A 12,157-nucleotide genomic window follows, 5' to 3' on the forward strand; every position below is an offset into this window, starting at 1 on the left:
GCTGCGAGCTGCTCCGCTCACGCCTGGGCTGCTGCTCGCCCTGCTCGGGTGGGGGCTTCCACCCCAGCCTCGAGTTTTCCCCATTAAAAAGCACCCACCGGGCACTGGAAGGGGGTAGCCGTGCCCTCCGTCCCATTGATGGCACAAAATCAAGGCCAGCGCCTGGGGACGGGGCTGTCCCCGAGGTGGGGACCGGCAGAAGCCGGGTGTCTGCTCCTGCCTCACCCTGGTGCAAAGCTTCCCGTGGCCCCGGGGTCAGGCCCAGCACGCAGGCGGGCGCTCAGCCTTATATCAAAGCCTCTCTGCTCTTCAAAGGGCTGCTTGAACTCCCTGCCTTGTTATTGTTTTGGTGCCTGCGCCGAGCAACACCTCCCTCCTCCTGCATTTCGTTATTGCCTTCCACTTGCCGGGGCCACGCAGCCCTGCCCTGGCCCCGCAGCAGCTCAGGGCCCCTCTGGGGAGCCCCGCTGGGTTTTTGGGTGCTCCCCAGGGAGCTGCGTCCTCGCCCCGGGGGGGCTGCGTCCCAGCCTTTGGCTTGTGCTCGTGCGTGCTTCCACCTCGCAGCATTTGCATCTCGCCCTGGCTTCAAAGCGCCTTGCGTTGGCTGCAAGGAAGGAAATAAAGAGATGTAAAGGGATTTAAATCCCTCCCGAGCGAGGCTGCTCGTCCATCAGGTTTCAGCTCCTGCCCAGGGGTGTTGGGGGGGGGCTGGTTTGGCCACGGTGCCTTTCCTCTCCCCGGCTGTGGGTGACTGCTCGGGGTGCCCTTCTTGGTGACCCTGTTCTGGAGCTCTAAGTGAGATTTTGGATGAGCACCGGTGCAAATCTGGCTGTCACAAGGAGGGGTGCGTGGCAAAACCACTTCACAACCAGACTGGTGGAGGGGGGAGCCCGAAACTGGCTCCTCTGCTGTGGGCGAGCTCAGGTTGGGGCTGGATGTGAGCTGTGGGGAAGCTGCCCAGGGGTTTGGGAAGGAGGAGGGCAGGCGAGGTTTGCAGGGAGCCTGTGCTCAATTTGGATGTGCAAAATCCATGCCAGGTACCTGTGAGGCCTCCCGGGGATTTGAGGGGTGCAGGAGGCAGCAGGGAGTGAGTCAGCATCCTACAGTGCCCATGGGGTCCCTCGTGGAGCCACCCTCAGCCCCTTTCCCCCTGTCCTGGCTGTGTTCCCTGGTGCACAAAGGCCGTGGGTGGGGAAGGGGTCAGACCCACACGGCCGGCCAGAGTTCATGGTCCTGGAGGCCTTGGCACAGCCAATGGCTGGGGAGACAAAAACGTTTCCAAGGCTCCGCTTGGAGCCGGAGAAAGTTTTTCCGTAGGGTTTTTATAGCTACCGGAAAGCGGGGTTTTATTTTTGTTGTCTAAGACAAAAAATCCTCTTAGGAGTTGACTTCCCGCGGCAGCGAGCGGGGAGGGCTGCGCTCGAGGCGTGTGGGGCTGCGCTGGGCTTTTCTTCCCCTTCCCCCCCGCGGGGTCTGCGGACGCTGGTGCTGGTTTTTATGAAGAAAAAGAGGTTTTGGGGTCCCTGGTGTAAGGCTGGTCCCGTCGGTGTGCCTGCACCGACACCGCAGCGTCCCCGACAGCTCCCTGCGTGGGATGCTCACGCTCCCTCCTTGGTTTGTTTGGGGGCACAGCTGCAGGGAAAGCTTTTTTCCTGGGGGAAGGGGGATATTTCCAACATCTGCACATGGCAGAACCAGGGGGCTCGGGGGGCTGAACTGAATTTCCTGGGGTCACAGGCTGGGGCCGGCACAGCTCTCCCCGCTCGCCTCTCCTTTGCACGCTGCAGGCTGTTTTGGAGGTGGTTTGCTGGCAGGGGAGCCCGTTTCCATGGGAGAAATCTTCACAACGCCTGCCAAAAAGCCGTCTCCCCGTTGGCCTGGCCATCTGGAGGGCGAGAGGAGGCTTTGCTGGGGCGAGGAGCTGGTGCCGGGTGCTCCTTTGGTGCCATTTGCACCTCGGAGAGGTCCCTGCCCGGCTCCTTTATGCCCCAGTGTGGGTTTGTGCCGGACCCCGGTGAGCTGGCGTGCCACGGGGGGACCCCAGTGTCACCATGCCCTGCTGGCAGGACACGCAGCAGGCTGGGGATGGGGATGACGGGGACGTGGCATCGCCGCTGTAATCGGATGAGCCGCTGCTGCTCCAGATGGAGCCGTCAGCTCTCGTCAGTGCTGACACCTCACCGGGTCCCTTGGTGTCCCTGGGGGACCAGGAGGTGACACCGTGCTTGCAGAACCTATTGTGGGGTCCCTGCTGTGCCTCTGCCCGATGAAAAAGCAGATTTGTGCCCTCTTCCCCTCCCTGCTCCCCTCGGCTCGGCCTCTTCCAGTGAAGGTCAGGCCTGGAGCAGTGCGGGTACGCAGCGGGGAGCGTCGTGGTGCCTGTGCCACTCCTTTTATCCCCTTTGGGCACCCCCTGGAAGTGATCACCTCGTGCTGGTGTTGGGCTTGCAGCCCTGGGGCTGAGAGAGGAGCATCCCCTGGGGAAGGGGGAGGACGTCAGGGTGGAAATAAAGCTCCCTGGTATCGCACAGCTCCCAGGATGAGCAGTTTGCAAACCCTTTGCCGTGTGCCAGCGTGGTGCAGGATGGGTCTGAGCATCGTGGGCAGAGCATCGGGGTGTTTAGGGCGAGCGCCGTGCCCATCTGCCCCTCTCTCCTTACGCGTTCTCCTTTCTCCTTCCCCCTACAGCCCACGACCCTCCCGCAGGGCACCATCAACATGAACCAGTGCACGGACGTGGTGGACGGGGAGAGCCGGACAGGGCAGAAATTCTCCTTGTGCATCCTGACGCCAGAGAAGGAGCACTTCATCCGGGCTGAGAACAAGGAGATCATCAGCGGGTGAGCGCAGCTCTGGGGCCCAACCAGCTGGGAGGAAGAGGAGGGCAGGGAGCACAGCCCCATGCTTTGGATGTGCCAGCAGGGACCACCCCGGGGTTGTAATTGCTGCCTCGGGGAGTGCCTCGGTGTTGGATGGTGACCTGGAAACATCCTCTTCCCTCTCCTTCCCGTCCTTCCCGAAGCATGGCACCTCCTCCGTGCCAGGCTGGTGCTTCCTGCTGAGATATTTCTATTTCCAAGCGCCTCTGCGGGTTGCGCCTCCCCCGTTTTCAACGCTTAAAAAGGCATTTTCCTGCCAGGAGCTTGGGATTTGGCTCAGAGGTGTTTTCATGGGTCAAAACTGCCCTGACCTACCAAGACCAGTGGGCATGGGTGACTCTGGCTCTGCGCACGGCGTGCAGCAGTGAGGACAGAGACACCAGGGGAACACGGCACAGGGATCTGGCACAGCTCCTCTCCTCCAGCCGAGGAGGGTGCTGTGCTTGTGCCCCAAAACCTGGCGCTCCCCCGGCTCCCTTCTCCCTCTCCCCACGCTCCCCTTCGCAGCTCAGCCTTTGTTCCCGGCCCTGCCAGCGGCGCGAGGGGAGAGGCATTGCAGAGCAAGGTGGGGCTGATTTATTGTTCGCTGGCCCAGCGCTGGATTTCGAAGCAGCGCGTTTTGCTCCTGACTGCAAGCATTAATCATCCCGGAGCAGTCCCGCTCTGGGCCCGAGCCAGGCGGGTTTCATTTGCAGTTGCAGCACGACAGGAAGATTTCCCCGGCTCGGGGAGAATTTGTTTTACGTTTGTTGCATGCTTCTGGCATTTATTGCTTAACCAAAACCCACTTGATGTGGTCATCTCAAAGCGCTTTACAGCAGCAGCGTGCGAAGTGGGAGGAACAGGAGGGCAAGGCACGGAAATCTCAAGCACGAGCCTTTTCCAGCGGTCGGCAGAGCCTCCCCGAGCGCACGGGGATGGAGGGGGCAGCCCGTGGGAAGGCATGGGAGGGTGCCCCGAACGAGAGGCTCGTGCACGGGATGGGCTTCTCCCTGCCAAGTTCACGCTGCTCTTTCTCAGACAAAAGCTCATTGTTAGCGCCTCTGAAGGGAGAGGGTCCTGCCAGAGGCTCTGTCCCTCCCCTCGCTCGGCAGCTCTTGGCTGGCTTTTAGGATCCTTGAAGCCCTGCCCGCTGCCACCCTTGCCCACAACCTCTCTCCCTCGCATTGAGCCGAATCACCCTGGAGTTGTTCCCTGTCCCTCCTTCCCTCCTGGCTTGCCTCGGGAGTTTTTTTCCCCCAGGCACTGGCTGGGAGGATTTGGGGGCACCATGGTACCCCCCGACCATCTTGGAGAGGCTGAGCTCCTCTGCGTGCAAGAGGAGGGAACATTTATGGCCAGTTTGGGGGAAAATTATGGCCGGATTACCAACCCCGGATTACCACGGGGGTTTGGGGTGAGAACTGTCTCTGGAGGGAGCGAGCCCTTGGCTTTCAGGCAGCCTGCCCTCGAGGCAGATGGGGCCATGTCTGTGTGACCTTCTCAGAGCCCCCAACAGCGGGATCAGCTTTGGGGTCTGTCTGCAGTTGCCCTACACCCCGAGCGCTGCCATCCCTGTGGCACAGACCTCACCCGCTGCTTGTCCTTCACCCGCAGGTGGCTGGAGATGCTGATCGTGTACCCCAGGACCAACAAGCAGAACCAGAAGAAGAAGAGGAAGGTAGAGCCCCCAACTCCTCAGGTAACCCTGGGGGGACACACTGTGGCTTGGGACCACAACTCTGAGCACCGACACCCCCCAAAACCATCGGGGTGGCCGCGGTCTCCTCGCCCCAGCGCTGCACGTGCTGTCCCAAATCCACGAGGTCCCGGGGGGGGACCAGGAGAGGTGCTGGCTGCTTGCGGGCCTCTTCGGCAGAAGCAGGACGAAATTCCAGCGGGCTCCGGTTACCCCCTTGGAGATGACCCCGGAGATAATGGGAACGAAAGGAAAATAGTTAAAGGCCAGGGCCAGGCTGGGAGCTCCGGGGGCCGGAGCTGCGCTCTCCAGGGACCCGGCAATGGCTTCGCCTTCATTTTGACTATAAATGGTAAAAACCGGGGCCGGCCGTGACTCACTCGTTCCTGCCGGGCTCCCACGTGGCCGGACTGGGGGAGAATCCCACAGATTGGGAACGTGACCCCGAGGCCGAGCTCGTCCCTTGCCGGGGCTGAGAACAGACCTCCGGGTGCGTGTCCTGCCGCCGCGGGGACCGGCTGGGACGGCTCCTCCAGCGAGCCAGGGTGAGGGTCCCGAGGAGTGAAAGTCACTTTTGGGGTCCCCCGAGCCCCATTTTTCCTGTCCCCTCCTCTTTAGTGATGTCCCCAGGATGGTGCAGAGCAGGCTGTGGGTGTCTGCATCAAGTTTCCACCCCTCCACTGACTCTAATCAACGGGGACCAAAAAAAAAAAGATAATAACGGGGCGAGGTGATGCTTTTTTTGCACGCCCTGCTGGAAATCCGAGCTGCCCCCTGCAAAGGGATGGGGTCAGCATGGCCTCTCGAGCACCAGGGATGCTGTAGGGGAGATGCCACCTCTGTGGCCACGAGCTGGCACGTTACAAGTGCCTGGCCTCCATCCCGGGGGGGCTGCTGCATTTGGGGCACCCCAACAAGCTGGCACAGCAGGGCAGGGCACGCAGCCTGCCGTGGAGCTCGGTGCAGCCCGAAACCCAGGCAGGGTTTGGGAAAGGGGGACGGGGAAGGGGGGAGGAGGAGGAGAAAGGGGCGAGGAGCCAGCAAAACATCATTCTGGGTTACATTTTATCGCCATGGCAACTTCTTGGAAACCTTACAGGATCGGAGCTGCCGAGCACCAAATAAGGGAAGCGGCTGCGGGGAGGACGCTGGCTCCCCACGCACGCAGCCGTGCACCCCAGGTGCTTGGGGACAGGGTGAGCAGGGAGCCTGGTGGCCCTTTTTCCCCCCTTGGTTTGGGGCACAGCATCTCGGGGGAGTTTTTGCTCCTCCAGGAGGGTGCAGGATGCTGTGCCCTGCGCCCTATCCCTTTTGCCACCCTCCTTCCACCCTCTCCATCAGGGTGGAAGCCCCGCGACAGCACCAGTAATCCTGGAAAAAAGCTGAAATTCACTTTGCAAATCCAACCTCTGCATGGGACTCTCCGCTGGCTGGGTGCTGCGCTGCTTCAGGCACTCAAGGACAACCCACAAAGCCAGAAGGAAAATGCAGCAGTGCCTTTGGGTGTTTTGGGGGGAGAACCAGCAGCACCCTCCGTGGAATGGCCTCTCCTAGAGCTGGCTGCCGTTCAGGTCCCTCTCCGTGTGCTGGTGCAGAAGGGCTGGTTTATTTCTAAAGAACATTGCTCCAAGAGCTGCTCTTCGGGCAGGGGTCGCCAGATGCAATCCCAGAGGCGTTTTCACCTTTGCTTTGCAAGCAGCTTGAGGGTTTAGGAGAAATGAAGTTCCTCTTGCAGTTCGCCCTGGCAGCGCGGTGCAGGGAGAGAGCGCGCTGCCGTGCCTGAGCGCTCCCTGTTCCTGGGGAATGGAGGCGTTATCTGGGGCTGAAATCTGGGATTTGAGGTGCCCTCCTTCAGGCCTGGTTTGCAGTAGGGTGCCCGAGGCTCACACGCCAGAGTTAATGCAGCTGGAGGGCGGTTTGGATGATTTTGGTGCCTGCTCCTTTGGTGAGCCGTTCGTTCCGAGTGGCGAAGGGTTAATTGTTCTGCTTGTTTATAGAGCGCCTTCTGGCCCTCGTTTCTGTGTTTAATTAAATACATATCTCCAGATAATGATACGGGGGTGGATGGAGGGAATATATAGAAGTATAGATCCGACGCTGGCACTTGGCTTTAGGCTTTGGATCAATGAATCCGAGAGTTTCAGAGGCTGGAGGGGACCTCGGAGCTCGTCCGGTTGCCCTCTGGATCGTTTACCTCCGACGTCACATTCCTTTAGGATGAAATTTCCAAGGGGATTTTTTTTAAAAACGGAGGTCATTTGTGGCTCGTGGAGCGGGTGCCTGTGCTCAGAGGCAGGAGCTGGTCCCTGGGAGGTGCCCACAGCATCTCTGCCTGGAGGCGCAGAGCTAAAACCCACCGGGGGCTCTGCTGACAGCAGGGAGGTGATGATTTTATGCTGTTTGTAGCCCCTAAAAGCACTCCTGTCCCCAGCCCCTGGCTCCTGGCTCGGTGTTCCCACACTCCTGGGTTTCCCCCCGGTGTGCTGAAAGGGAACAAACAGCCGGGAAACTTTCTGCAACCCGGGGACCGTGGAGGGGGGTTAATTGTCATTGATTTATTGACAGCTTTAAAAAAAATAACCCGGTAACGCAGAAGCTTAATAGGACAGCAGCAAAACATCTGCTAACGAACAAAGCCAAACCCGAAACGAGTTGTGAAAGCTGCTGCCTCTCCTGGGGCATGGATCGAACCTGGGCTGCCGTGGCCGTGGTCGCAGGGAGCCACCAGCACGGGCTGCTGCGGGCACCCACCCCAAATGGCATCGCCATCCAAACCCCTCCTGGCCTGTGATGCTTCTAAAATGATGGCTATTGTTTTAAAATAACGTAAATCTTGATGCAGTGCCCTATTTCCCTTTTGAAAAGAAGTGTCCTTTTACATAGCCAAAGCACCCGGGAGGAACACAGCGCTGGATGGTTTCTATGCTTTTTATCAATGGCCCATAACAAACCAGTTGTGACAAATTAACGATGCAGCTGCTAGTGGCAGGGAATTAATTTTCTTCCCCGTCCAATATCCTTTAGCTTGATTTCTGCTTTTTTTTTTTTTAACATTACTTATAACACTGAGCAAATTCAGTCCTGGCAAATGGGACCCGGGAGAGAAGCCCGGCGCTGCTGTGTGCTGGGGAAGGCAGCGGCTGCCTGCAGCGGGACCGGGGGCATATGGGGGGAAATAGGGGATGCTGTGCCTTATATCCTTCGATTACCAAGGGTATACTGTCCCCCAGAACTGTGAACGTGGAGGAAAAGGGCAGGGATCAAAAGCACTGAGGGCTTTTGGAAATAGCTGCTCTGTTGGAGCTTAAGCGAAGCTGCTCAGAGCGTCCCTGACCCGTAGCGAGATGACTTCTCCCAGGAGCTGTGTGGCCCTGTCCTGTCCCCGTCATTGTGTCACGTCGTGCGTCGTGGGCTGGGGTGAAGCCCTCTAACCCCGCTGTGCCCCCTTTTTTTCTTTAGGAGCCCGGTCCTGCTAAGATGGCCGTGACCAGCAGCAGCATCCCCAGCGCGGAGAAGGTCCCTGCCACCAAGTCCACGCTTTGGCAGGAAGAAATGAGGGGCAAAGACCAAGCGGACGGGGCTGGCGGCATCAGCCCGGCGCAGAGCCCCGTGCAAGGGCAGGCGGGGGCTGCCGGCTCCCTGAAGGATCCCGTGTTGGACAGCAAAGAAGGTGAGGGCCAGGCTGGGTGACCTGAGTGTCCTCGCCCCCCTGTGTCACAGCACCGGGCAGGGGGAGGACGGGGAGTTGATGCTGCAGGGGCTGATGTCTGTGGTTTTGGCAAAAGCAGCAGTTTTTGGAAGCGTTTTGGTGCTGGGAAGGTGCCGGAGCTGTGGCACAGGGTGCCTGGAGGTCGTGGAGATCCTTGGGGTTCTCCAAAAGCAGCCTGGACATGGTGCTGGGCACCCTGCTCCGGGTGGCCCTACTGGGGCAGGATTGGAGCAGGGGAACCCAGAGATCCCTGCCAGCCTCAGCCCTTCTGGGATTTTGGGATTGTGAGGCCGGGATCGTGTCCTGGCCGTGTGAGCGTGCTCTACACGAAGCTCACCAAGACAAACTTGGAACACCTAAATGGCACCTGGCTGTGAGGTGCTGCCTGGCCTCGTGCTGGGAGGAAAACGAGGGGGAAAAATGCCTTTTTTAGCACCTCTGCCACCCCCCCGGGGGAACCCATGGGGTGTGGGGGCCACGCTGGCTCAGCCCCACCGCTGGGGCTGCCAAACCCTGAGCGCTGCTTCCTCATCCGGCCCCTGCACCAGGGCTGCTGTTTATATTTGGGCTCCCTGATTAGGCCGGGGAAGGCGCCCAGGGCCACGGCATTGTTCTCCCTGAAACAATAGGGGCTGGGGATTTTTCCTGCCCCGGGCTGAGGAGAAGTTTCCTTTATCTGCACCACGGGGCTGCCTTCCTCCCTCCTGCGCCCCGGTGCGAGGAGCCGTGCGTCCGTGTTTGCCTTGGAGCTGGGGCTGCTGCTTGGAGAGGGGCAGAGGTGGAAATGGCTGTAGGCACTCACAAAACTTCCCCGGAAAAGTTTTCTCTGCTTATATGCAGGCTGCTTGGTTTCTTCGAAGCAAAAAGCACGCAGAAGTGTGAGAATTCACACCTCTCCTGTGGTTTTTAATGGGGCAGAGTGTGAATGTGCATGCTGTCCCCTCCTGGTGACGCTGCACCCACAGCACCGGGACCCCACAAACCTTTGGGGTGTCCCCGGGGATCCCCTGCTCCCTGCAGAGCATCTCCCCTTCCACGTGGGCCAGAAGGGTGGTCAGGGTGGGAGAGCCCAGGGTGCCGAGGGGCTCAGCGTGGGGATGGGGCGCAGAGCATCCCTGCTCTCATTTCCTGCGCTGTTCCTGCCTGGAATTGGGGCAGTTTCTGTTCAAAGCAGAGCTCAGGCTTGAAACCAAATGGACTTTTCTGCTCCTTCAGATGAGAGCTCCATGAACGGAGACCGGATAGACTGTGGGCGGAAGACGCGTGTCGAGAGCGGTTACTTCTCCTTGGAGAAGACCAAGCAAGACTCGAAGCTGGAAGAGCAGCAGCTGCCGCCCCCACCGAGCCCTCCCAGCCCCAGCACCCCGAACAACAGGTACAGTTATCCCAAATTGCCCTCGCAGGAGCATGCCCGGCCCTTTCCTTCCCCAGGTACCCGATCAGGCGACCGAATGATTCACAGCTTCTCTCTGAACTCCTTGGACTCGAAGAGCAGTTGCCCCATGCACAAGGACTCCAGCAGCAGAGATGTAGGAAGGGGAGCTGAAAAATCGGGGCGTCCCCTTTCTTTTAAAGCCAGCCGGCAGTACACCACCCTGGCCGACGTTCCCAAGGCCATTAGGATCAGTAATCGGGAGGCCTTCCAGGTGGAGAGGAAGCGGCTAGAGCGGAGAACCCGGGCGCGTAGCCCTGGGAGAGAAGAAGTGGCCCGGCTCTTTGGCAATGAGCGAAGGTAAGGGACGGGGGGCTCGCCTCCTCCTTGCATGCTTGCAGCGCTGATAAATTTTGGTCTCGCCCACCCTGCTGCAGCCCCGGACACGACGTGAAGCCCCTTTGCCTCGCAGCACTCGGGGCACCTTCTCCGTGTCCCCTCCCTGGCGCGGCACGGGGCGGGCAGCTGGCACCATTAATTAGGTTAGCTCTCCAAACGGGCGTTAGAGCCCGGGTGCATTACGCAACTGCCTAATGAGCTGAGAGAGGTTTCAAAATGTCAGGGCAGTAATCTGGGAGAGGGGAGCCGGGCGCAGCGGGCTGCAAAACAGCTTAGTGCAAACGAGGGCGGGGAGGGCGTCCTGCGGGCGCGCGGGCACGGCGCAGGCGCGCTCGGCTCTCCCCGGGCGAGGCGAGGGACGGGCTTGGCTCGCCCTGGGAGAGACGTTTTTTGTGCAACAAGGGCAGCAGAGCAAACCGGGAGACGGGCCCCGGGCGAGAGGGCTATCTGCCAGTCTGATTTTCTTGCCCTGATTTTCCTCTGGGCACGTTCTCTCTCGGCGTGGTTTCGGCAGCTCGTTTCTTCACAGCCCCGAAGGATTGTTTTCCAGCCTGGCACCCGGCAGCTGGGGGCGGCTGTGGGAGCGTGGCTCTGTGCCCATGCCGGGGTCAGCAGCAGGATCCTGCCCCTATTGAACCCATCCTGGCAGCGCACGCAGCTGGGGATGGAGGATCAGGGCACGGGTCTGGCTTTCTCCCTGCCTTGGGAGTGCGGTCCCTTGGGAACGGAGGAGAAGGATGCCATGGGGGTCCCCTGGCCACCCCAACTGGGGATAGGGTTGGAAAGAAGCTGGTAGCTGCTGCTTGGCAAAGCTGCACTGCGTTGGTCCAGGCATGGGTGGCATTGGAGCCCTGCTGGGTTGCTTACACGGGGCACCCCGGGGAGCTGGGATGTGCCAGCCGAGGGCAGAGAGGAGCAGAGATGTGCATGCAGGAGAGGACACAGCTGCCACGGGCTGCTCGTTTTTAATGCCAGCCCCACTCATTTCCTGCTGGCAGGTGCCTTTTCCTAGGGAAGTTCTGTTTATCCCAGCCCAGCTGGGCTCCTGGGGCTGCGAGCAGGATTTGCTGTATCAGAACGGGCAGAATTTCTCCTATTTAGCAGAGCCGTGCCACTGCAGGGAGAGGAGCAGGCACCGGGGTCTTGTGCCCACGAGGCTGAGTGGGGTACAGCATGGGGCGCAGCATTTTTGGGGTGATGGCAGCACCGGAGGGCTTGGGTGGGTTCAGCACCTGTGTTCCAGGTGGAGATGTCAGGGCACGGAGAGGCAGTTTGTTGTTGCACCAGAGAGCTCCCATTCGCCCAGCTCAGCTTGGCTTGGCTGCTTTTGAAATTTGAGTTTCCTCGGTCCACATACTCCTATCCCCCATTTTTTTATTTTTTTTCCCCTCCAAATCCAGGCCAGGCTTTTTGAAGGTTGAGCAAATACGATAACTCACTTCCATGCTTTCGGGGTCAGCTTCTCCCCCCGGCTTTAACACCATTTTGAATCCTCCTCAGTAACCCACTAACCCGTCCGGGAGCGTTTGCCTGGACTCAGTTTCCCCACACACGAACCCCACAGGTGCCAGCCGGGGGCATCCTTCAGATTTGCCTCTCGTCTCAGGGCAGCCCAACTGGCTCGCTCTGATTCTGCTGGCATTTTTGGCTTTTCCTCCCATTTTCTGTTAACCCGCAGTAAACCAGCGCATGATTCCAGCTCCGTTTGGAGGAGAACTCAGTTAGGTGCCTGGCACTCCATCCCGAGAGGCACACCTGTGGCTGTAGCCCCACTAAAGCTGCTTTTCAGGCTTCTTGCCCCGCTTCCCTGCACCAAAAGCCATTACGTGACTTACGCCCATGACCGTGCTGGAAATTTTCCGTGCCGACCATTTATACCCGGCGCTTACTCCACGCCCCGTGCAGACGTCTGAGCTCGCAGCCGCTTGTGAAACATGACTCAGAAGCCAGCCCCGAGCAGGAGATAATCTCTCCCCATCGTTTTGGCGCGTGGTGGAGCGGCAGAGTGCGAGTTCCCTCTGCTGGCACACACACAGCCTGGGGCTGCTGGCCCCACGGCTCCGCAGCCCAGCAGGGTCGAGCCGTGTCCCCGCTCTCCCATCCCATCCAGGACCCCCTGG

At 59.9% G+C, this 12,157-nt stretch overlaps 1 protein-coding gene across 11 annotated transcripts in view; it reads left to right on the forward strand.

Moving 5' to 3' along the window:
• The window catches only part of MPRIP (myosin phosphatase Rho interacting protein), a 72,479-nt gene that overhangs the window by 23,383 nt on the left and 36,939 nt on the right, over positions 1 to 12,157 (forward strand). For 5 of the 11 annotated variants that reach the window (XM_068699173.1, XM_068699171.1, XM_068699169.1 and 2 more), the window contains exons 4-8: positions 2,689 to 2,840; positions 4,476 to 4,560; positions 8,017 to 8,227; positions 9,482 to 9,641; positions 9,729 to 9,998. In XM_068699173.1, coding sequence (XP_068555274.1) covers positions 2,689 to 2,840; positions 4,476 to 4,560; positions 8,017 to 8,227; positions 9,482 to 9,641; positions 9,729 to 9,998 — 878 coding nt within the window. Of the gene's footprint in view, positions 1 to 2,688; positions 2,841 to 4,475; positions 4,561 to 8,016; positions 8,228 to 9,481; positions 9,999 to 12,157 lie in introns of those variants that run through there. The other 6 variants (XM_068699176.1, XM_068699179.1, XM_068699178.1 and 3 more) reach the window with 4 other exon arrangements.

This window comes from Anas acuta, chromosome 15 (genome assembly GCF_963932015.1).
Source record: "Anas acuta chromosome 15, bAnaAcu1.1, whole genome shotgun sequence".
NCBI lineage: Eukaryota > Metazoa > Chordata > Aves > Anseriformes > Anatidae > Anas > Anas acuta.